The sequence below is a fragment of the Pteronotus mesoamericanus genome, unplaced genomic scaffold (assembly GCF_021234165.1).
Source record: "Pteronotus mesoamericanus isolate MK-2021 breed Mesoamerican mustached bat unplaced genomic scaffold, CSHL_Meso_final contig_214, whole genome shotgun sequence".
Lineage (NCBI taxonomy): Eukaryota > Metazoa > Chordata > Mammalia > Chiroptera > Mormoopidae > Pteronotus > Pteronotus mesoamericanus.
In genome coordinates this window covers 2,352,745-2,377,134 of record NW_026555089.1, presented here as the reverse complement: position 1 = coordinate 2,377,134, position 24,390 = coordinate 2,352,745, and the positions used below count along the sequence as shown (strand labels likewise).

Here is a 24,390-nt window from a genome sequence, read left to right as displayed (position 1 = left end):
TGGCCGATCCCCAAAAAAGGAAAAGGGGAGTTTAAAAGTTGTCTAAGGTCTCTCCCATCTGGGAGATGGAGGAAGATTGACTACAGCAAAGTTCAGAGGTCAGTCTCAGCAGATCTAAAAACAGCGTGGCAGCGGTGGGCTCGACAGCAGCACTCTCTGTGCCCGAAGTAAACCGATCCGCCCCAATTAATAGCAACAGGGCACAAAGGGAGCGGGGCGCTGGAGGATGCGCGGAGGGGGCGCGCCTGGAGCTCCCCGAGCCGCTCGCCGGAGCCCTGGGGGAGGGCCACCCCAGACGCAGCGCTCCTGGACCGTGCAAAGCAAGCCGATATCCGAGTCTGACGTCACTGGTTTTTACGACACAGAATAGCAGCACACTTGTGACAAGTTTCTGACTAGTTAAATAGATCCAATGGCAGGGTCTCCCCTGCTTTACCAGAAAAGTCAGGGTTGGTTTGTTTGTTTCTTTCTTTCTTTTTTTTGTTCTTTGTCTTTTTTTTCCCCCAGAAAAATACAAAACACACCCACAGAACCATAAATAACTTGGTGGCGATATATACACATTTAAATAATTAATTTAAATATCTTACACATACTCTCGCATTCAACTGTCCATCGGAAGGAAGTGCACCAAGGCGGCCCTCGAAGGGCCTCCCTGGGCGGAGGCAGGGCCTGCACGGTCACAGCCTGGGGAGGAAGTGGGTGACCTTCATGGTGGGAGACACCCGGTTTCCCTTCTTGGTCTTCCCGTTCTTGCTCAGGGCGATGAACATGCCGGGGTGGCTGTGGCACTCGTAGGCGTTGTAGTTGTTGGGAAGGAGGGTCTCCTTGAACTTGCACTCGTCGGTGAAGAAGGGCTGGAGGACAGAGGGACAGTTAGGCTGGCCCCCTGTCAGCGGCGGGACCCCGGGGCCGGTGGTCAGGGGTCCCTCTTTGTCCCAGTCCCACTGGAGCCCAGAGGTCTCTCCTGGGAGGTGAGGTGCTGAGACGCGCCGGCGTGAGAAGAGGGACTTGGCCAGACCACGGCGGTTGGCGCGGCCGCCACCTGCCCAGCACCTGGCGGCCGGAGGATTCCATCTCCACGGGGTCCACCTTAGAGGGCACAGCCCCGGGGCTCAGACAGGGACTCCTAGGGGCGTCCTCTGATGGCCGACGGGTGTCCACTCAGGGATGCCACAGGCCTCCCTGCTTCCGTCTCAGGGCCGCACCGCACCTCTTGTCCAGGCTGGCCCTGGTCGTCGGGCTGCCCCAGGGCACTGGGTGGGGGCTGGCGTTGCCTGTGACCCCGCCCCGCATATCCCACGGCCTGGAGGGTCAGGGTCCTCCTCAGCCGGGCTCCGGACCAGCCCCCGCGGTACTCACCGAGCCGTACAGCTTGCCCTTGTTACTCATGGCCACGAAGAACCGGCTGGCCACCCCAAAGATGCTCACCACGCCCCGCTCCACCGGGGAGAGCTCCAACAGGCCTGGGGGAAGGGCACGAGTTGTCGGGGAAGGGGGCCCTTAGCCTGCGCCACCCCCCGCCTCGGCCTGCGCATCTCAGGGCCCCCCATTTCTGGGGTGGGTGTAAAGGGCTCAGATTCCCCAGCACAGGCTGTCCCCAAGAGGCCCCCAGAGGCCAGCGGGCGCAGCTACCGAGCCCCCGCGTGTGCCAGTGGCTCGCAGCGCACGCTGTGCCCACGGGCGAAGGCGCTGGAATTCCGCACCCTGAGCCCGGCTTCCGAAGGCGGGGAGGCGGGGCTCGGCCGCCGCAGTGTGCAAAAGCCGGTCAAAAGCCGGTCAGCGCAGCGACACCCGGAGCCAAAGGTGTTTGCCTTCTCGCGTCCCTGCGCAGGCGGGACCGGACTGAACCCTCACTCCGCCCCGGTTCCCGGAGCCAGAGAGCAGGTGTCAGCCGGGGCCTCTGTGTGCGCCAGACGAGTTGGAATGGGGGGCCGCTGTCCCGCACCCCCGACCCTTCCCGCCCGGCCCTCCACACTCACTGTCGCTCGTGTCCGCGTGTACGCCGCCGATGCGGCCGTCGCGGAGCACCTGGAGGTGGAAGCCGATGCCCACGTTGCAGTAGAGTCTCCGCAGCCGCTTGATGCCCAGCAGGTAGTCGCCGGCGCCGCTCTGGACGGCGGCCTCCTTGGGCTGCGCTGCTACCGGCAGGCGCGCCAGCGAACGCGCCACCAGGCTCTCCCAGCGGCGCTCCAGCTCGGCCTCCAGCGTGCCGTTGGGTGCGGTGGGCGCGGCGGCGCCCCCTCGGCCGGTCCAGGGCGCCAGCACGGCCAGCAGGACCGCTGGGAGCAGCGCCGCCCCGGGCCCCGGCATCCCCGCCCTCGGGCCGGGCGTCCGTTAGGCGGTCCGTGCGCCCGGGCAGCCGGGAACAGAACTGCGCCTGGGGTGGTCCGCCGGAGCGCACGGCTTGAGTCGGGGAAAGGAGTGCACCGCCCGAGGGAGCAACGCGAGGCGAGCGTCGGGGCCCCCAGGCGCCGGTAGCTACCCGGGCTGCATGGAGCGGCGCTGCCCGCCGGAGGGACGCACGGCGGGATTGGGACCCTGCGGAGCGGTGCGCGCCTCGCTGCGCGCTGGGCCGGCCCCGGGCCGAGCCGCTATATATAGCCGGGCGCCCCCTCCTACTCCCGCGGGGGGCCGTTCGTGCTCGCCTGGGCGCCCGGGGCGCTATGGCGCTCGCGGCCGATCGCAGGCCGCCTGCCAATCAGGACTGGGGGAGGGGAGGGGAGGCGGCCGGGGCCGAGCAGCGCGAGTGCCACCTGGAGGGTCCCGGCCCCCACCCCTGGCCTCGCCTGGCCCACGACCTGTTTGTCCCGCCCCTCGAGTCTCCTCCGCTCCAGCCTCCAGCCAGTTCTGCCTCTTTCACTTTGTCCCCGCCTGTCCTGCCCTGTCTCTGTCCCTTCTCCGCCTAGGCTTGAGCAGCCTGGGTGCCGCCCTAACCCGACACCCTTAGCTCTCAAGCAGCGGCTCCCAGGAGCCTGGTTCCTTTACGGGGATCCCGTGGACCACCTGGGGTGGGGGGAAAGGGATTCCCCAGTAAGCTACGGGAGGGCAGGCTGGGGAAGGGAGACCTCCACGCTGGAGGCTGCGGGGGGCCGCCCTGGGCTCTGGGTGATTCAGGGATAGATTTTTCTTTGCACCAAATAGAGGCCTCACCTGAGCAGAGGCGCTTGGGTGCGTGTTGCTAAGGGTGCACGCAGGGGAAGCCACAGCCCTGCACCCCCTATGCACACCTACCTCCATGCCAGGACAGGTGGCAGGGGGTAGAGCGATGGAGGACATTCACTGCTCCCCTCCCCTTCAGTTCCACGGCAGGAAGAAGTGTCACGTGCCCTAGTCAAACCCCCCACCTAATGGGGACCCAGGCCTGGCCCTTGGAAGGCTCCCCTCCCCCACCGGCTGTCCCCACCCCCACTGTGCGCATTGTGGCCTCGTGGGGGCAGGACCGAGGCCCGGCTAGGTGCCGGCTCACCCAGGTGTGAAAATCCCTGTCCTCCGCCCCGCGGCCCCTCCCAGCAGGCCCCGCCCAGCCGCAGCTGCAGGGGGCTTGGAGCCCACCCCACCCCCTGCTGCCGCCAACACCTGTGACCAGAGCCGTCCCCAGGCAATTCCAGCCTCCCCTGCCTCCCACCCTGGTCCTGCCTAAGGGGCGCCTGGACGCTACCTCTAAACCCTGCCTGGAGGGGACCGGGGAGGTTTGGGGTCTCTGTCCTAAGGTCAGAGTGCGGGTCTTTGGGGGAGGGGGGCCTGGGCAGGACCGGGACTTGGGCTCTGGACCCCATGCGGCTCTTTGCTCCGCGCTGGGCCTGCAGGCCGCCGGAACAACAGCTCCCGCTCCGCGCCCCCCGCCAGCCAGGGACTTCCTGGGCTGCCGGCCATCACCTCAGGGCCACTGCTGGGACCCTGGGCCCCCCGATGGGCCTGTGCCTCTGGTGCCAACAAGACAATTCTGGCCAAGGTTCAACCACAGGAGACCTAGACCTGCCCAGCCCTGCCCCTCTCCCCCTGTGTGGCCCGGGGGAGCCCTTTCCCCGTCAGGGAACAGCAGGAAAGGTGGGCTCCCTCACCCCAACCGAGGTTCCAGGAGGGCGCCTCGGTTGTTTTCCCCGGCTCATGGCAGGGTGTGGCCCCTCTCTTTGTAGAACCTCTGCGGGGGCCTCCCTCACTGTCTCCCCAATTTGCTGGTGAGTTCGGTGAAAGCCCGTGGTGCTGGGTCATCTCCCAGAACTCCCACCCACCCGCACACAGTAGGCGCTCTTAGGGACTGTCCTTGAAACGACTGGCAGCCAGCAAGGTATCAGGGGCTGGGAGTTCCGGGGCGCACTGACCAGAGGCCTGGTCCCCACTTTGGCACCTCTCAGGGGTCTTGAGCCCATCCTGACCCCAGCAGGCCTTGGCCACCTCCCTGTCCCGCGGAGCCCGCGGAAGCCCAGTGAGGGCTGACCCATCAATGAAGGCAAGGATACTGGGGGGTGGGGGGAGCGCTTAGAGCTCTGGGTCCCTCCCCGCAGCCCCCTCGCCCCCCTTGCCCCCCGCCTGCCTCCCCCCACCTCAGAGGCTGCCATCGACTCAACTTCTTTCCTCCCTCCAAGCTTCTTGCTGGAAGACGCCCCCTCAGAGTTCACCCCGGGCAGGTCTCCCTCACACATCAGCCACTTGGGGAGACCGGCCGTGCGCCCCACCCCCTGTGGTCGGAGCTTCCTCGTGGTCCTTCAGGGACCTTCTTCATGTACTTGCTGACCCTCCGGCCCGTTCGACCGGCACCTCCACGGGGCCTGCTCAGGGGTGTCTGGTTCGCAGCCATGGGCTCTGCGCCTTCTCCCCTGGCCAGTGCCTGGCACTGCTCGGTAGGTGCACCTGCCGCCTGTGGGCGCTGCCCACAGCTCCTCGCCTGCAGGCCCCCCAGGTCAGGGCGAGGTGCCACCCCTCCTTGCCTGGGCCAGGGCAGGGGCCTCAGGGGCCGGTGGCCAGCGCCCCCACCAGAAGCGCCGCACTGGTGTTTCGTGTTGTGTTGCTTTGTGTTGCTCCTTTTATCTGAAAGGATTGGTTGGACCCGGGCGACGTGTTGCTTTGCCAGCCAGCTCTCCGGAGGACTTCTCCCGGGCCCTGCGGTGCCCTGCGATGCCAGGGGCCGGGGAGCAAGACACCCGTGGGGTCTGGGCGCCGTCCTGACAGCCACGGGCGGCGACGCTGTTCTCCGATCCATTTCTCTGTAAAACACGCAGAACAGCAACAGCCGCTTTTGGGGGTTGATGTCGACCTTCACGTGACCGCGTTGGCCGCAGGAAAGGCTGGCCAAGGTCTACCCTTGAGACGGCGAGTCCCTTGGCGGTGGCCCGGACCAGCCTGGCCGACAGGGGACGCTGGGCATTTGTGAAATGAACAAGCCCAGGTGTTTATCGGGAGGCTTCTGAGACGGAATGGAGGCTCTGACTGCAGCCGGTCAGCCCGGGCCTCCCCAGCCGCCTCTCTGTGCCCTTTTACCCCCTGGCCCCTAAAACAGCGCAAGTCCTATCTGCGCAGCTCTGGTTTCTTCTCCCGCGGGGGACGCACGGGGCTTCTCAGAATCGCCAGCCTGGCCGTTCAGGACTTGGCTTCATAGGAATAATAATCCCTGTAACAGTGCTGCATAAAAACCCAGCCGTGACCCTGGGGTGGAAGGACGAGCAGAGCCGCGGCAGGGTCCGGGCGGGGACGGCGCAGGCCTGGCCGCCTCCCCGCCGGGCTTCCTCTCCTCGGCCCGGGCCAGGGGGCCCTCTCGGGGGCGCCTTCTGCGAAGTCAAGCAGGGCGAGGCCTTCGGGAAAGCCCGCCCACCAAAGCAGCCCAGGAAACCATTCTCTTTCTTTACATGGTTTCCTTCAGGACACCCAAAGAAAGGAGGGGTTCAGCCAGTTTTTTGTAGCTTTTTAAAAAATTGTCATGAAGTGCACGTAACCTAATTTATTATTTAACCGTTTGTAAGTGTGCCGCTCGGTGGCATTCGGCACATTTGCACCGTGGCACGGCCGTCGCCACCGTCATCGCCAATCCCAACTGACTCTCTGCCCCCATCCCACACTCCCCCCCGCCGCCGCCTCCCCAACCCCGTCACCCACGGTCCTACTTTCCGTCTCTATGGATCTGACTCCCCCAGGGACCTTTTATAAGGGGACTCACATGGGATCGGTCCTTCCGTGCCTGGCTTATTCGCTCAGCCCAGCGTCCTCGAGGCCCACACAGGCGGGAGCAGACGTCAGGATGTCCCTTCGCTTCCGGGCCACAGTGGGTACAGGGTGGGCTAAAAGCGGGCTTACAGTTGTGAGGACGCAAAACGCCGGGCTTATTCCTGTGCTATTATGTATTAGTTACTGCGTTATTTTCCATGCTTCTGCCTGCTCTGCGCATCGCGCCTCCTGCGTATCCGCCACCCGTCAACGCAGCCTCCAGCCGCCTGTGTCTCAGCTGCTGGGGGCGACCCCACCATGAACGTGGGTGCGCAGGTCTCTCTAAGTCCCTGCTTTCAATTCGTTTGGGTCTCTACCCAGAACTGGGATTGCTGGGTTACAGGGCAATTCTGTGTTTAATTTCTTGAGGAACCGCCAAGCTGTTTTTCACAGGCTTTTTTTAAAGTCACCTTGACCATGGGCCATCAAGGAGATGGGACAGCAGGTCCATCTTGGCTCACAGAGGTGTGTGCTCGGCTCTGTGTCCACTGGGTGTTCCCCTGTCTTATTATCCTTCCAGCTTCCCTGTCACCCAGAAGCGGACCCGGCCAGGTCTGAGCGACAGGCCCAGCGGCGAATCAACACAGCAGCTCGCCACACAGCTGCGGGGAGCGGATCTTCGCATGCACTAGGTGCCCGAGCCTGGGAGAACTAGTGGGAAACCGTGCCCCAGTTCCCTCGTCTATAGACCGAGGCCTCAGCTCCCCCTTCGGAGGCGTCTGGGAGAATTAAATGAGGTGGTCCGTGTTTAGCACCTGGCCACCCCTAGCCACCACCCAGGACACACGTAGCTCTGTTAGCGGCGCGGCCGCCCGGCGGAGCCCTGCCCACCTCACTCACCCAGGGACTCCTGGTGCCGGCCCAGCCCCGAGCCCACCGTCCACCTTCCTGCGGCCGTGCAGAGAATTAGAAGAATTAGACGTGTCAAGAGCGGGTGTGTGGGGGTCCGCCTGGAACCCGGGGATGGCAGCGCCTCTCCAGATTAGAGGGGTCTGGGAGGATTACTCGCTGACTCGTGTGGTGGGGAACCAGGTGTGGTGCGGGGCGGGGCAGGGCGCCTGCCGCCGGCTCCTTCCCGGCCCTGGAAGGTGGGGCCGGGGCTTCTCGGCCCCAGTTTGCGGAAGATTGCACCAGAGCTCAGCCTGGAGCGAGCGGCTGCTCAAGGCCACGGAGCCAGCGAGGAGCAGAGCGGGAGCCAGAACTCACACCCAGCCCGGATCCGGGCGCCACGCCCAGGCTCGGGGCTGTGCTACTCTCCGCCTCAGTTTCCTTTTCTGAAAAACAGATTTTGTGGCGCGGACCTTGTCGGCCCCCCTGGGATGTCCGGAAGCGTTCAAGGGAAACTCTTCTGTCCCAACAGCCTGCAGGGAGCGGGGGGGGGGGGCGCCCTGCGTCCTCAGAGAAGATGGGTTTCCACTGCCAGACCCCGGCTTCTCAGGCTGGGATGGAAGGAGCCTGACTGGGCTGCCTCTTCCCTGCAGAGGCCCGTGGGCATGGGGCTGGGGCCTCGCTGCCTTCGCCATGGGGTTCAGCCCCTTCCTTGGGAGGGGGGCTGCGGGGGTCCCCGACGTGGGAGAAACCCCAGGATGGGGTCTGCTACGCCCTTGATTGAGTCTGTTTAGGAGCCACAGGCGTACACCCTGGAAGGGCCACGGTGTCAGGGCCTCACCGGCCTGGGCTGGGCAGCCTGCCCCGGGGGCCTCGCTCAGGCCGGGCTTGCTCCCCCCTCACGGAAGGTGTCCACCAGGGACCCCGGTTCCTTCTCTGTGCAGGCCCACCCTCCCCAGGGCAGCTCCTGGGGGTGAACGAGCTGCCTCCCAGTGTCTTGTTTCAAGCTGAAACCCTTAAGTTGCAAATAGTTGCAAAGAAGATCATCTCTAGTGTATTCTAAATACTGACATTTTAAAATAAAATTTTTGTTACTCTATTAGATGTATCCATTGACGTATAAACCATAACAATTCAATCATCTGCCACCTTTTATTTTTAAAAGATTTTAGCCCAACGGCCAAAAACCCTTCATTCCTCACCTTTTTTTTTCCTGTACATTTCTATTTCCCCCATCAGTTTTACCCAAGTTTAAGGCCATTTTAACCTCAGAACTACTTTTTTATTATCCTATCATAATTCTCTGGAACCAGATACTTCTATGAATGGAAATATTTTAAAAAATAAATTTCTTGTGGCAGTTAGCAGTCAACATGTTTGTTCTGGGTTCTGTTTCACCGCCAACTATCAATACAGAGCTGGTCAAACTATCATGAATATAATATGAACTAATGGACCAGGGAAACACACAAAGTCCCGCTGGAAACGGGTCCTTTCCATTTGATGGAGGATGAATTTGGGTCCCCTTCCCTCACGATTCCCTAGGATCATTATTTATTAATTGCTGGGATTACAGGACATTGGCCTCAGTTTTATCCCATTCTCCATTTCTGTGGGTGCAAAGGCCGGAAGCCTTAGCCGCAGAAGGAAGGAGGCGAGGAGGACGTTTCTTTAGATGACGCCACCCAAGGCCGGTGTTCAAAATCACAGACGATTTGTCACTAAAAACGGGTTCCCCTGCCCCGTTGGCCGACACCTCCCTGGATCCTCTTCCAAAGGGCTGACGGCAAAGGCCCAGCATCCGCCCAAGTCAGCAAAGGGTTTACCATCGCTCCCTGGAGTCGCATTTTTTCAGCCTCTGGGTAGTTTGTCCGAAGGCGCGTTTGTGCGCTGAGACCTGCGAAAGAGCAATCGTTGGGCCTGCTCTGCGGGCCCCCTGTTCCGCCCGGAGCTGGGAAACCGAACTCTTGCTAATTTGAATTCGGCCTGGCCAACCCCCGGGGTGATAAGGAGCTCCTGACACACCCTGAGTTTTACCTGCGTTTCTTTCCAAAGCTATGGACTTTATCTGTCCAACACACAGGACGTCCCCACTGAGTAACGGCGCAGTGGCCGCTGGTGGGCCGGTGCTCAGCCTGCCTCCCCAGCGGGGAGCAGGCCCTCCTGGGGACCAGCTCCGTCTGGGCCGGCTGCGTCTGGCCATGAGGCTGGCGGTTAGGAGGGACCGGGGCCGGGGCTGAATCTGGGCAGGGCGGGACAAGAAGGACAGAAGCCAAGGGGGCTGGTGAAGGCGGCAGGGCTCCAGGCGGCTGCGGTTCCCATAGCAGGGGCCCGTTTCTCCTTCAGTCCTCAGCAACCCCGGGGTGGGCCTGTGTCCTTGGCCCCACTTACCAGCGAGGGACCTGAGGCCCAGAGGGCAGAGACGTTACCAGGCCTCTCGTAGGCTGAGCTGTGTACTCCTGGGGGTCTACAGTCACCAAAGTCTTCCGGAAGCCAGCACCTGTCAGACCCCGGGAGGCCGTTTGTCCTCCAGCATCTGTCTCATTGGCTGTGCCTGTGAGGTGGCCGCTGGCTTGCTCTCAGGGCCCAAGCTTGGTGAAAAATCCTTGTGCTGCACACTAGTCCCCTGCTCGGGGAGGGGCGCCGAGCTCCTGACAGGGGCGCGAGGGACCCCTGGGGCTCAGGGCCAGCGGCGGCACCCTGCCCAGCAGGTCAGTCGCTGTCTTGCGCCCCAGCAGCGCCGACATCACGCTGCCCATGGGGGGCCCACTGGGGCTGTGAGGACCGTGCTGCTCTGCCCCTGGCCCTGGCTGGGAGGCCTGCGGCACATGTTTTCCCTCGGTCTTCCTGTCTCTAAAATGGGTCACATCGAGGACGCGGCCGGTGTGAATGTCTGAAGGAGCGGCACGCCGCTTGCCTTTGCTCTCCAGAGCCAGCCCCGCCTCCGACGCGCCCCCACGGGCCGCGCCTGCCGCTTCGAGGCCAGGGATGCTGGCCCTCCGAGGAGGCCCAAAGGCCATTCCTGGGCCTCCGGCCTCCGTGATGAGAGGCCTGACCGTCGACAGCCCCCATGCCTGACTCTAAGCCCGAGATGTAGCTTCTAAGCCGGGGCAGACCCAGCCTGCTATTCTGGGGTCTTCTTTCAACTATTTTGGCAAAGACCAAATGGCAGCATCCTTTAAAATAGACGCTGCCGGCCCCGAGGTCAGTCCCTGAGCGCCGGGTCAGATCGGCCTGGCTGCTTCCCAGCGGCTCACTCACATCAAACCCAGGCCCTGCGTGAGTAGCCGTCACACTGGCCCCGCTGAAATACCAATGGCAAATGTGGGCCGGAACCAAAGCACCATGTGGCCGACCCACTCAGGTGCCTCCAGAGTCTCAGTTTCACAGACTCTCCCTTTCCTTGGGGACCCCTGGGGCCGGCTGCGGGCGGCGGCCTGAGTGCCCGCGAGAGTGAGAAGCGGCGGTGGCCCGGCCGGCCCCCGCTCAGGGCCACACTGCGGACGTGCACCTGGGGAGGGAAGTCTCCTGCTTGGAAGTGTGTCAGGCAATGGCCCCGAGCCTCAAAAGTCTTCATGGTCGCCGGGCGGCGAGCCCACAGTCGATGCGCCCACGTCGCCTGGATTTCCACGGCCAGAGGAGCAAAGCGCTTCTATACTTCAATTGCTTGGGTCCTTTCCTATCATATCCACTGGGAGCTCCAACAACAAAGCAATGCTACTTCACAGGTTCCAAAAGACGTGGGGCCGTCTTCCATAGACGTCAAAGTGCAAAACGGCTCAGGTGTGCAACCGGCCAGCCGGGGCCTGCAACGCTGGCCATCTGCTACGCTCGAGCATTTTCACTAAATATTTTACCATCTCGGCCGTCCCCTCCTCGTTGCCCGGCCTTGGTCGCCACAGTGGCCTTGTGATGGGGTCGGTCCTGTAGCGCAGGGAGCGTAGCGTCCACGTGGAAGCCCAGGAAGTCGTCCGACAAACCGCGGCCAGACTTCTGCCCGCGTGGGCTCTGCTCCAGGCCTGGGGACACGGCAGAGGCGGAGGCGCTGTGCCAGAGGGAGAAGCAGACACTGGGCAAGGAGCGACCCGCAGGGCAAGGATTCAGAAGGGGGGCCCAGGTCCCGGGTCCCGTGGGTGGGGCGCGAAAGAGGCGAGGCCGCTGGCCGACCGAAAGCTGTGGCGGGAGCGGGGTAGGGAGGGCAACCTGGACAGGGCCGTGTGCACAGCCCGGAGTGAGACCCAGGGGACAGGCAGGCCGCCCGGGGGCCACAGGGCTTTGGAAAGGCAGCTGGGCGGGTTTGGCTGGGGCCCGCAGCTGTGTGCTAAAGGTGGGGCTCTCTGGCTGCTGGGAGCCCCTCCACGTGGGGCAAAGGCCGGCGACCTGGCTCCCGGCATAGGGCCAGGCCTGGGGGCAGCGTTAAGCCAAAAATTGCGGGGTGTTCCGGTCCCCTGGCGCTCTTCAGTCCTGTCTCCCCGCTGCGGTGCTGGGAAGACCCCAGGTCTGAAAGTCCTGCTGGGACCCAAAGGTTCAGGCTGGGCCTTGGCCTCTGTCCTTGACCCAATGGGCAGCCTGGGCCTGCCAGCACCCACAGTGTGTTGGAGGAACCGAAGCGTGGTGGCGTGGCTGCTGAGCAGAAACGGGAGGCTGGCACCCGCGATGGGGCTGGAGACCTGGGTGGTGGGGGCGGGGGTGATGTCCCACGAGCCTGGGAGAGGCTCTGTTATCTTGAGAGCGCAGCAAAGGGATTGGAGAACTGAAGGTGTCCCCACCTTCTGTCTAGGCAAGGCTGCAGCCACCCTCCGCTGGAAGGGGCTGGGTAAGAGATGTTTGCTGCTTTTGGGACCACACGGCCTCTGTCCCCACCGCTCAGCTCTGCCACACGCAACACACGTGATAGATGTGGCCACACCGGGAAGACTCCACCGACAGGCACAGGCATCTGCGGCCTCCGCTGGACAGAGCAGCCGCGCGGCCTCTCTCCCTGCCTGCCCACGACAGCCGCCCCACATCTCTGTGAGCGGCTGCTCTGCCCCGCAGCCCCACCTCGGCCCTCTGGGGGCCGACCGAGCCCAGGAGCCACGCCACGGCACGAATCGCCACGGTGGTTAGCTCCATGCATGGCCCACAGGTGCCTACCTGCCTCACATCGACCGCACAGCTCAGCGAGCCGCGGAGGGCGCTGGGGGGATGTGGCCGGTCACGTGCAAGCGGGGGCGAGCGAACATAACCCAGGGGGCTGATGCAGCCTCGCGAATCCTCCCTGAAGTTAGGCACCGTGCCAGAAGTATAACAGGAATCCTCTGATACTGTGTAAACGATCAAAACCCACAGCGCCCTGGAGTTCGCTGAGGTAGTTGAGGACAAGCCATTTTCAGGTGTGTCTCAAAGACGTTGGCGCGCCAAATCCTAGAGGTGTGTGGATTTCCCCTCTCAGGTTCCTGGGGTCCTGCCCACCCCAAATTGACCACGTTACTTTAGTCAGTAATATCTTTTTTTGTTTTAATTTTTTTACTTTTAGGGAGAAGGGAAGGGAGGGAAAAATGGGGGGAGAGAAACATCGATCGAATCGGTGGCCTGTCCCACGTGCCCTGAGCAGGGAACGATCCCGAAACCCAGGCCTGTGCCCTGACCAGGAATCGAACCAGCGATGCTCCTCCCCCCTGTGCCACACGGGTCAGGGCTTAGTCAGGCGCCTTGACCGAGTCTTTCCCGAGCCACGCTTTCATGGGCGCATCAGCTTTATTTTGCATTTGAGTTTTGTCGGCCTGTTTACAGCTTGCTCAAGTTTGCTGGTCGTGCTGCTTAATCTATCTCCCAGTTGCTCTTACGAGGACAATGGCCGCAGGCTGGCTTGGGGACAAACCCACCGGCTGCTGGGGTTGGGCGCACTCTGGGGGGCTCCGCTTCCTCATCCCCTGCTGCGCGGCCCTGGGCACGTCACGCACCCCTCAGAGCCTCCTCCGTTGTTACCCGCACGGTGGGGAATCCGCAAGAGCCTGGCAAGGCAGGTGAGACCCCGGAGGAGGGTTGGCTCGTGGTCTGCTCTCCTCGCCAGGCACTTTTGGGAGCAGCGTGGCGTTTGCTGGCGGCAGGGTCTTCAGTGTGGACGCTCCGGGGCAGGGGGCAGCGGGCTTCTGGCCGCTCTCGGTCACGCCCCAGTCCCCTGACTGTGTGACTGCTTCCCAGGACCCAGGGCTGGGCTGAGGATGGCTGTCAAGTTGGCCCCGGGATGTTTGGTTTCTCACGAGCCATTGTGGTCCCAGGGGGCAGAGGATGTGGACACGCCAGAAGCAGTGACCGTGGCACTCCGAAGGGGCCCGGCTGGCCGCTGTCCATCTTGATCGCCAGGCCGGGAATCCGGCAGCAGAAAGGCCCCTGGAGATGGAGGTCCCGATAGGTCCTGAGGGGAGGGGCCGCTTCCTCTGGCCGAGGGCGCGGTCACGGTGAGCGGGCCCGCCACAATGCCGGAGGGTGGCCCAGGGGCCGGAGCCCGGGCGGCGGCTCCTGAGAGACGCTGGGAGGCAACCCGATCTGGCTGCTGCCTCCTGAACCCCCGCGCTCCCCTGCCTGCTGCCCTGGCTGCTCAGCACAGCCTCCGCCCGAAAGGACAACCGGCATGGCTTACGGGGCTTCACCTCCTCTGTGCCCCCCTGCAAAGCCCGTCCCACCTCCTCTGTGAGGCTGAGGCGCCTCAGAGGCAGCTCATCTGCAGGAGTCGTCCACCCCCAGGGCCAGTGTGGTCACCGTCCTCGACACCCTTCCCCTGGGGGCGACAGCGGCGGGCCCCGCCTCCCCCGTGACACCGAGCTCGGAGGCGAAGGGGCTGCCGGGCACAGCCCGGGCCTCAGGACAGGTTCACTCGCTGAATGAGCGGATGAATGAACGAACCATTCACAAATGCAGTATTTGTTTTCACTAATAACTACAGCCCGCCATTTTCCCACAGCATCATGTGGTCGTCGGAGACGCCGGGACTTCTGTAGAAAGGAGGGACGTGCATGGTTTATTTAACCACTTGGCTCCGTTTCTAATATTAGGCGATTTCCAAGGTTTTTTTCTTTTCTCTATAAACAATGCTGCGATGAACATCTTTGTGTGTAAACATTTCCCCCTCTGTCTTTGGGATGTGATCTTCAGAAGCGGAATCTCTGGATTCAGGCCAAGAATTCGGGGCTGTAAGCTCGCCAGCGCATGCTGACAGCGGCACCCTGGAGGCGGTCCAGGTACCCGCCTCCTCGCCGGCGCGGGGTGAGCCGGGGAGGGGGTGGGAAGGGTTGTTTAGTTTCTTTTCCTGCTATGAAGATACTGGCATTTTACTCCATTCGTTAATACACTTTTAGTTTTGCAATCGTTTCAGATTCATTGAAAAGCTACGGTATAGGGCGGAGAGTTCCTGGGTACCCCACAGTCTCCTCTGTTATTAACACACAGCGTTAGTACAGGGACCTTGGTTACAACGTGTGACCCGATAGTAACACACTGCTATTAACGAATGAGTGTGCCCTAAGCAGCTTTTCTTAATGTTCCCTGCTGGCCCTTTTTGACAGCGCTGGGTCCCCATCCAGAACACCGCATTCAGCGGCCACGTCTCCGTACGCTCTTCCTGCTGGGGCAGTTTCTCAGGCTTGCCTTGATCTTGACAGTTTTTTTACAACAGATTTATTTATTTATTTATTTTTAGAGAGAGAGAGAGAGAGAGGGGAAGAGAGAGAGAAAGAGGGAGAGACACATCAATGCGAGAGAGAAACATCCATCGGTTGCCTCTCACATGCGCCCCAACTGGGGACCAAACCGGCGGCCCAGGCCTGCGCCTCGACTGGGAATCGCACCTGCGACCTTTCAGTGTGCAGGACGATGCCCAGCCCACTGAGCCGCACTGGCCGGGGCGACCTTGATGGTTTTGATTCTAGGCCTTTATGCCTGTGCCTGGGAGGACCCCCAGGGCCGGCGCCGGCTCCGTGGGTCGCTGTGAGCATCTCCTCTGTGAGGCCCGTGCATTTTGTGGGGTCCTCCTGGTTTTTCTAGAAGCCTGAGCAACTTGGACAACTGTCGCATGAACCCGCCGCATCCGCGCCTGCTCTCCTCTTCGGGGGCCGTCGCTGTGCGGGACCCGCCGACGGGCTTCTGAGTGGGTGGGTGCCGGGGGTTTCATAGGCCAGGCCGAGGACAGAACCACGTTCCTTAGGCCAGGGCAGCGGGAGAGCGAGGGAGGATCTGGTGTGTGTGGGGTGGCGACCCCAGAAGAGGGGTGGCAGGAACTAGGGGCGCAGGCAGCCCTTTGGAATGGCAGGACCCCTTTCCCAGGGTGGGCCTGCCTTCGGAGCCACAGCCCCAGCCCCAGCCCCTGCCCCACGCAGGACTCAGTGCAGCGTCCCCGCGGGGGCTGTCTGTCCCTGCCCCCGCCCTCGGCCCCTCCGCCCGGGCTCCAGGGCCCCTCCGAGGCCCGCCTACTTGAAGCCTGGGCCCCCTGCCCCCACGTTGCAGGGAGTCACACTTGCCAGCCAACCTCTGCACAATGAGTCCTCCTTGTCACTCAGGTCTCAGCAAGGATGTCACTTCCCCAGACAGATCTTCTGGGCCCAAGTGTCCCCGGCTCCTTCGCCCGCCCTGCGACGCCCTAGCCCCCCCTGAGGCTGCCTTCATGAAACGGGAAGCGCTCCCTGCCACCCGGCGCAGCTACCTGTCCCTCACACAGCGCCCAGGGCCTCTGTGCGCCCCCCACGCAGGCCCGAGGCCGGACTGGCCAGCCCCTCTCTTGGCCAGGGCCCGGCTGGGTCCCAGGAAGCCAGTGCCTTTCCGGGGGGCCAGAGCAGGAGGGAGGGCATGGATGGCGCCAGGCAGGGCCCCCCACCTCCGGGGACACGGCACCGCCCACTGCTGGAGGCAGCCGCGGCCGCCGCCCTGCACGGCGCCCGGTTTGAGGACAGAGCTCTGTCCTTGCAGTGGACACAGTGAGGAAGGCCCGGTGCTGACGGTGTGAGTTTTCCCCCGTGACCTGGACCACAGTCCCAGCCACCCCCCCCCCCCAGCCGCATCTCCAACAGGTGCCCAGACTCCCAGGAGCCCGCCTGGCGCTTCTCCCCACCGCGTCTGACAGGGTCCCCTCGGGGGGCTGAGGCACAGATGGGCGCCCCCACTTTATAGGGAGACACAGGCTCAGAGGGGCAAGGCACCTGTCCCATGCGCACCACGGGGAGTGAGTGGGGGAGCCGGACTGGAGCTCACATCCGCCTGACCGCCCGGCCCGCGCTCCGGCCGGCAAGACCCAGCGCCGCGGGACCTCAGGACGGCTCCGCCTCTCTGAACTGCTTTTCTTCATCCGCAACACAGGGAAGCGAGCAGCAGCGCCTGCCGCCTGGGATACCCAGGGGGCCTGAGCAGCCGGCCCGAGCCCAGGCTCCGAGAGGCAAGCCTCTCAGAGGGCCGTCAGCTCGGCTGGCGCGAGCACAACACCATTCTTGGGCCGGTGCCCTCCCCCCGCCATGCCCCTCCTGAGTCCTGGCGGTGTGTCCGGGGAGGAGGGCTCTCCCATTCCCTCTGCCAGGGAGGAACTAATGGACGGTAACCAAAGTCCACAGGGGCCCGGCTCCACTGGAAGCCTGGCCACGGACACAGGGCTGCCCCGGCCTAAGCCTCCATGACAACCGCCCCACGACGGGGGGCTGTCTGGACCAGATGCCGCCATCGCCCTGCGCACGCTGTTCCAGCATCCTTGGGGAGGTGCTGAGAGCCAGGACGAGCCAGGCCCCAGGGTGAGAGCCGCCTGTCCCACCATAGGAGGGCGGCTGGCGGCCGGAACCTCCGGCGCTCACAGCTGGGCCAGCTCGGCAGAGTGCACAGTCAGGGTTGGTGGCTGGCGTACGGACCCCCTCAGGGCCCCGCGGGGTGCGGTTCTGAGGAAGATGCTGGCTTACCTGGCGGCTCTGGCCCTGCCCAGGGGCAGAGAGGGGGTGAACAGGTGAGGGTATCAGCTCCTGCCCCCGCCCAGGCAAAGGCCTCTGATGACAGCCGCTCACTGTCCTGTCGGAGAAGCCTCTGTGCATCCTTGGCCGCGGCCGGGCTCGGGTGGGAGCTGCAGGGGCCCTGACCTCCAGCAGGTGGCCTCGGGCTGGGCTGGCAATAAATCTTGATGCCACTCTTGCAGCAAGGAGAACGCCCAATGGCCAAGTATTCTCTTCTGCACTCCTGACATTTAAAGAAGCCTCCAGGAAGGAAGGACTTATGGCCCCAGAGGCACACAGGGAAGGGGGAATCATGGTGCCCACTCGAAGGAGGCAGAGGCCTCTGATATCCTTTCCCTCTTTTCTTCTTGGTTATAGAAACCCTGAGTTTTGCCTAGTGTATCACTGTCTGGAATAAAGACTACATTTCCCAGCCTCCCTTGCAGCTTGGAGCAGCCATGTGACAGAGCTCTGGCCAATGGGAGGTAAGCAACACTTGTGGGTGTGGTGTCTGGGAGCTTTGTTTTCTTTGCTGATATTGGGGTGAAATGTGGGTGGGATGACTGGAGCCCAAGCAGCCATTTTGTACCAGGAGGTCAAAGCCATAGGATGAATACAAAGGAAAAAGATAGGAGGAAGCAGGGTCCCTAAAAAAATGTGGAGCAGCCTCTTCTCTTACATGAGAGAGATACACTTCCATCTTGTTTCATGTACATTTATCTTTAGTTTCCTGACCCTTGTAGCTGAGCTGAACACTAGCGCATAGCGGGAAAACAGACACCCTGGGAAGTTCGTCTGGGGCCAGCATTGGCTCCAAAAGCAACCTCAATGCGGGGGTGCAGATGGGGCCGAGCATTGGAAGGAGCCAACCCCCTGCCGACAGGGCCAGGGAAGCCGCAGGCCAGGCGTTGGTGAGCTTCAGAAGAACAGGGAGCCCGCCCACCCTGGCCCATCTCCTCTCAGCAGAAGGTCCGAGGCGGCCCCTATCTCAGTGACAAAGCACACATTTGGCTGGAGGTGGCACCTCTGTGCCGGGCTCTCCAGCTGCCCTCCAGCCCACAGAGAGCGAGCGTGCCTGTGGGATACAGCCATGCCCCCACGGCCACAGTCTGCAGCAGGCACAGTGACCTCTCAGGCCCAGCGTCCTGTCCACGCTCACGCCTTTCCACTGGGGACCTGAGCCTCGGCCTCCCCAGCCTCGCAGGGCAGCTGGGAGAATTCAAAGCAATTGGCGGGTGAAAAGCACCCCACCCGCAGCAAAGTGCTTCGTGTGCTGGCTTAGTGCGAGCAACTCACAGAAACGTCCCCGTAAATGTCAGGGCTTCTAAAGGCTAGTGTGGGGACTCACCTGGGGGGCTTGCTAACTCGCAGATGCCTGCGCCCACCCCCCTTCCACCCTGGGGGTTGATTCTTCCCGGCAGGTCTGGGTTGGGCCGGGGAACTCACTTTCAGCCCAATCCCAGGCCAGGTGACCACGTTTTGAGGACCACGGCTTTAAATCAGACCAGCAGGGCTCCGGCGCCAGGGGGCTGGGTTGGAGCGTGGGCTCCACCCACCCCCGGAAGCAGCATGGCCTGGGCAAGCAGCCTCCCTTCTCTGGGCCCTGGCCGCTGAGGGGAGAGCAGCCAAAGGGACGTGGTGCCGGCCGAGTGGGCGAGGGCCCCATAGGGCTCTCTCTTCTCCTCTCCCTCCTCACTGTTGTTAACACCATCGTCGTTTTGCACAGATAAGCTCTTTCTCAGCATGGAGCGCAGCCCTGTTTCCTGGGTCCACAGGAGTGGGCGCCTCTACTGCAGGCCCAGGTCCCCAGCCCTGCTCTGGCCCTAGTGCAGGGGAGGGAGCCCTCTGCCTCCGCTGAGCACGCTGGGAGGGTCATCGTGCTGACCCGTCAGGTGCTGCACACACGTCACAGAGGCACCACCGTCCCCCACTCCTGGTGGACAGACCAGGATCGGGCAGACCAGGTCTTCCATCAGCGGGGTCCACCTGGGGCTTGTCGCTGAGGCCACTGCCACCTGCTGGTGGACCCCAGTACTGCAGGCAGGGGTGCCTTCCCAGACCACTCCTGGCGACCCAGCCCCCACTTCCTGTCCCTGACTTGTCCCCAGAGCTAGGGGAGGACCCGGCCAATTCCACTCTCACAGACATGGCTGTGACAAAATTGACCAAGACAGAGTCTTCCTGCCGTGCAAGCCACCCATTCAGGGGGCACAGCTCACGGGGTTTACATTCAGAGCGTTGTGAGGCTGTCCTCGTACCAGCATGAGAGCACTCCATCGCCGCAAGAAGAGCCCGCATCCGTGGTCAGCCTCGCGGTCGCCCCCTCAACCCCGCTCCCTGCAGCCCCCTGGCAGCCATTGGCCCCTTTCTGTCTCCACAGATGCCCCAGGTCTGGGTTGTTCACGGGGACGGAATCGCTGAGCCTGTGGCCTTCTGTGTCCGACCTCCTCCTCTTAGCCTGATGTTTCCGGCCTCATCCCTGTTGCAGAATGTATTGCTGCATCTTTGCTTTTTGTGGCCAAGTAACATTTCACGGGTGGAGAGAGCACATTTTGTTTTCTGTCCGTCCCGTGACGGACATTTGGCCACTATGAACGGTGAACATTTGTGGGCAGGCTCTCGTGTGGGCACGTTGTCAGTTCTTACGGGTGACACTGCCGGCCCATGGGTGACTCTACGTGTGACATTTTGAGGAACTGGCCCACCTCTTCGTGTCCTGCCTGTCCTGGGTACCCTGTAGGGAGGTAGGACAAGCGTCAGAGCCTGAGACCTTGCGACCAACCCCGACATGCCCCTTAAGAAAACCGCCTCGTCTCTCTGAGCCTCAGTCTCCTCGCCTGCCAAAGGTCATGAGGGAAGGCAGCAGAGGCCACCAGGGGCAGGCCCACATCCCCTGGCCCTCCCTGTCCAGTGCACGTGGGCCCCAGAGCTTCCCCCACAGCCCCCGGTTCTTGCCCCAGGGGAGTGGCCGGAAGTCCCCGGAGGGACCAGCTCTGTGAGCCGCCCTCAGCCACAGGTGGATGTGGTTCGAGGATAAATAGGCCAGGTGCCTCGCCCCTCAGGTGGGAGAGCGGGGGCCGCAGAGCCTGTACAATCAACGAGATAATTACAGATTGTGTAGGGATCTGTGGACAAAATAACAAGGCATTGTGAGAAAAAATAAGAGGGGACCCGACTTTGGAGAGGCAAGCCCCAGAAGTTGTCCCGGGGGCGGCGGCACCTGCGAAGCAAAGGTGGCGGAGAGGCCCGCCAGGTGAGAGCCGTGGAGGACGAGCGCGCAGGCAGCAGGTGCAGGGGTCGGGGGCAGAGCGGGGCAGGGGGCGAGGGGCGGGGCAGGGAGGCGCCGAGCCCAGACCGCGTCCTCGCGCAGGGACCGCTCCCGAAAACACCCGCGAGGCTGCCGGATGCTGGGGGGTCAGTCTGCTCGCCTGGGACAAGGACTCAAACTTGCCCAAGAACTGGACTCTTGCGTGGAGAAGGTGCCTGGAGGGAGGAGGTCAGAGGGGAATGTGTTGCCAAGGAAAAAGCACCCCCATCCCAAGAATCAATCAGACAGGGCAGGTTTCCCTGACCGCCCCCTCCTGGGACGCAGGGAGGGCGAGGGCGGGGCTCCGGCATGGCTCTGTCCCCTCACTACCCCTCAACCCCGAGAGCCCAGGAGGTCTGCCTTGCTCAGTCTGGGCAGCCTGGCCCAGGGGGATGCTCTGCTCTCTGAGGCTGCAGGGCGTGCAGGGCGAGGTGCCATCGAGCCTGGACTGGCCTTGACGGAGACCGAGCCCCAAGTCCTGTGATCCTCAACACCCCTTGCCCTGGAGCCAGTTCTTTCTCTGCCCCGCCTCCCCCACCGGGCCCCCAGCCCTCTGGTCTGGACCTTTCCATGTGCCAGCCCGGCTCTGAAGCGGAGGAGGATGTTGTCACCTGGATGATGGCTGGCTGGCCACAAGGCGCTGGTTTGCAAGAACAGGAGTCTGATGGCAGATGTCCCCATCGTCCTCACCACCAGGGAGCCGCCCCAGTTTGCTCCGAATTTCTCCAGGCCGCTGCTCCCACCCTAGAGCTGTGCCTCTGTCCCCTGGGAGGCCGCGAGCTCCTTGTGGACAAGGACAAGCTGCCTGCCGGGCAGGAGGTCTGGCGTCTGGCCGGCCCGTTCTCAGTGGGGGGATGGTGGGGGAGTGGTGGCTGCGTGGGTGGGTGCGTGGGTGGAGGGGAGTTACAGTGCCATTCTCCTGAATTGTACAGAAGGCAAATAAACGCATTTATTTATTTCACTGATGACAGTAAGTGAATATTTGAAATTTCTAACTTCGAGCTGGACCTCCCGAGGCAGGGGCCTCTCAGGAGCGCCCAGCGCCCTCAGAGCCCCCGGGGTCCCCCAGGCTTCCCATCTGCTCCGCCCTCGCCCTCCTGCCAGGACAGCACCGCAGGACGGGTTCTTGGGGATGCACGCCCTGTCCCCGGTGCGTCTCCCAGGTCTTCCTGGAAAAAGCAGTGCCTGCCCTCTCCCCATCCGCTCCTGGCCATGAAGCTATTATTTATAGACCGTTCACTGTCTACCGATCATTCATGCCTCAGAGGGTCCTGGCGACTCCTGTGGGAGCCCATTGACAGATGGGGAAACTGAGTCTGGGGAGAGGCCAAGACTAGCCCTGGGCTCTTGTGACCCATCGTGGCACCGCAGAAGTGGCCGAGGCCGGGCCTGAATCCCGCGCCGTGCCGCCTCCCTGTCCAGATCCGGTTCCGAGGCGCGGACCGCGGCCCCACGGCGCGGACAGCGGCTCCGCGGCCGTCCAGCTGTTGCCGCCCAGCAGGGTCGGGGTCAGCCCCGGGGGCTATATCTGGCCCGGCCCTGGAATGCGGCCCCAGCAAGGTCACCCTTCAATGGGTGGGCGCTAATTATAGACCTGCTTGCTTATCTTTCCGGGCCCTTCAACCCCCAGGAAGGCAGGGGCCCCTGAACCTGCGGACGGGCTCAAAGGCCCGCTGGGAGCAGCTGAAGCCCCGTCACGCGGGGCCGGCCTGCCTTCCCTTCAGGAGGGCCGCCCGGGCGGGGGCTCGGGGCGGGAGGTGGGGCCTGGCCTGCTGACTGCACACGGGCGGGGCCGCCTCTCCCCGGGGACCGGCGGGGCACGGGGACCCGTCGGAGAGGGCAGAGTGGCGCACAGCCTCTCCGCGGCAGCTCCGCGAAGACGAGGCGAATGGCTGGCCACTCCTGAGAGGTTCTTTTTTTAAAAAAATTATTCAGCGCTGCCATCAGGCACTTCTGACGCTCCATCCGTCTGCTTTTGATGGGAAGGCACACGACCCTCGACTTGGGGGGTGCCTGTGCTTTCTGACATTTTGCCCATTTATCCAGTTTTCCAGTGAGCGACTGAGCGGGGCACCGAGCACATTCACATGGTTGTGCAGCTGCCAGTCACCACCACCACCATCTCCGGGGCTTCGTCTCCCGACTGACATCTGTCCCCGCGATACACTCACTGCCCACCCCGCCCGCAGCCCCCGGCTCCCCCCGCCCTACCTTCTGCCCATGAACTTGGCTCCTCCGGGGACCTCCTGTAAGTGGAGTCACAGGACTTGTCCTTCGTGACTGGCTTATTTAACTTCACAAATCGTCCCCAAGGTCCAGCCACGTGGCCGCAGGTGCCAGAGTTCCCTTCCTGTCTAAGGCTGGGCGATCGACGTTCCATTGTGGGGGTGGGCTGCGTTTTGCCGCCCCTTTCAACCCTTGACGGACGGGGTGGGTCCCCCTTGTGATCAGTGCGAAGGGTGCTGCTGCGCACGTGTGAGCGCCCACCCGTGGGGTCCCTGCCCCGGCACGTCGGGGGGCCGTTCCCGGGGGCGGGGCCGCCAGACCGCGCGCTGGGCCTGTCTCAGGAGCTGCCACCTGGGCTCTGCCGCGGCAGCCCATTTTGCATTGCCACTCCTGCGGGTCCCCAACCCACAGGGAGGCGGTGGCTTTGGGGTGGGGCCCCGTCCAGGGGGGGCCCCTGGGCCTCCCCAGAGCTGGTGTCACAGGTCAGGAGGTGGAGTACGGTAGGACGTTGGCCATGTCACTTCCTCGTGGGCCTGACTTGGCACAGGCCCCCCGCCCGGCAGCCTGCCGACAGCACCTGGGGCCGGAGCCGGGCACCTTAATCCAGTCAGGCTTCCCCCCGACCTCAGCTTCGCCAGCTGGGCGCTGGGCATGACCGTGGCCCCCACCACCCCGCACAGCGCTCCCAGGCTCCAGGCCGTCCCCCGGGGTCCCTGACAGAGCGGCTCTGACCGCCACCCGGGCTGCAGTCACTGCATCCTTTAAGTGCTTCAATCTGACACCAAAGACTTCTTCCCTTTGGGCTTCATTTTTATGTTTCAAAACCAAAAAGCTGGTTTGGAGGGAGTAAGGGACAGGAATAGGGATGCAGGCTGCCTCTGGCCCCCGCCGTGGCCCCGTCCTCGGCGCCTCAAAGCTCCCCCGGGGCCCGTGTTAGGTGGACCCCGTGCAGCTGGCGCCCTCCGGGGGTCCTCGCCGTCGCCTGGGGCGCCGGCCCACTCCCCTCACTCAGCAGATGCACGGGCCTGCTCTTCTGGGGACCACCAAGTGGCCAGGCAGCCACCCCCGGGTCCCCGTGTCAGTCAGCTGGGTCTGCTGTAACAAAGCGCCACAGACGGAGCAGGGGAGGGGCTTAAACCAGAGACCTGTCCTGTCCCCGTGCTTGGGCTGGAAGCCCCAGGTCCAGGTGGCGGCAGGGCCGGTCCCTGTGAGGCCGTGAGGGACAGCTGGTCGGGGCCTCTCCCCCAGCTGCCGGTGGTTGGCTGCCGTCCTTGGCTCAAGTCTGTCTTCCACTTTCCCCGTTTTAGAAGGACGCAGTCATATTGGATGAAGGGTCCCTCCTCCACAGTGACCTCACTGAACTTGGTTACACGTACCGTGACCCTATTCCCAAACAAGGCCACGTTCCAAGGCACCGGAGGGGCTGGGACGCCACCCTACTAATTTGGGGGATGTAATTCTACCTGTGACCCCTTCCTAACCCATCCCCGAAAGGAAGCTGAGGGGCTGGAAAACACACATCCTCGTGCTGAATCTCGTTTAAATATTAACCAAGGGCCCCACACGCCACCCCCCAGCCCCTTCAGGGACAGTCTGCTGGCCGTGTAGCATTGAGCGCCAGGGCGGGAGGGGCGCCGCTGTGCCCCTTTAACGACACCCCTCGGCGAGCTCGCCCCGGAGCCTCGGTGTCCGCATCGGCATGGCGGGAGTGCCAGCGGCACCCGCTCCTTCTCATTCTGGATACACGACAACGCCCGAGCTCCTGTGACACCAGGAATGCTCCTTCCTGCAGGGGGACAATTCCCGGGAACCTGACTTGCCAAATGGGGCCGCGTCCCTGTGCCCAGCAGCTCCTTGCCGGGCGTCTCGCGTATGTTGCCCAGAGGT

The 24,390-nt window shown here is 63.2% G+C and overlaps 1 protein-coding gene across 1 annotated transcript; it reads right to left on the bottom strand.

Annotated features, from left to right (window-relative positions):
* Positions 1-680: 680 nt before the first annotated feature.
* On the bottom strand, positions 681-2,313 carry FGF4 (fibroblast growth factor 4). Its single transcript, XM_054570509.1, has 3 exons — positions 1,983-2,313; positions 1,363-1,466; positions 681-857 (listed from the first exon to the last, which is right to left on the bottom strand). Exons 1-3 carry the CDS (start codon positions 2,311-2,313, stop codon positions 681-683), a joined length of 612 nt encoding a protein of 203 aa, XP_054426484.1.
* Positions 2,314-24,390: the final 22,077 nt, after the last annotated feature.

Coding starts and splice junctions, on each gene's coding strand:
- FGF4 (XM_054570509.1), bottom strand. CDS start 2,313: ATGCCGGGGCCCGGGGCGGCGCTGCTCCCAGCGGTCCTGCTGGCCGTG. Junction 1,467..1,982: donor ACACGCGGACACGAGCGACA/GTGAGTGTGGAG, acceptor CCCTTCCCCCAG/GCCTGTTGGAGCTCTCCCCG. Junction 858..1,362: donor AGGGCAAGCTGTACGGCTCG/GTGAGTACCGCG, acceptor TCTGTCCTCCAG/CCCTTCTTCACCGACGAGTG.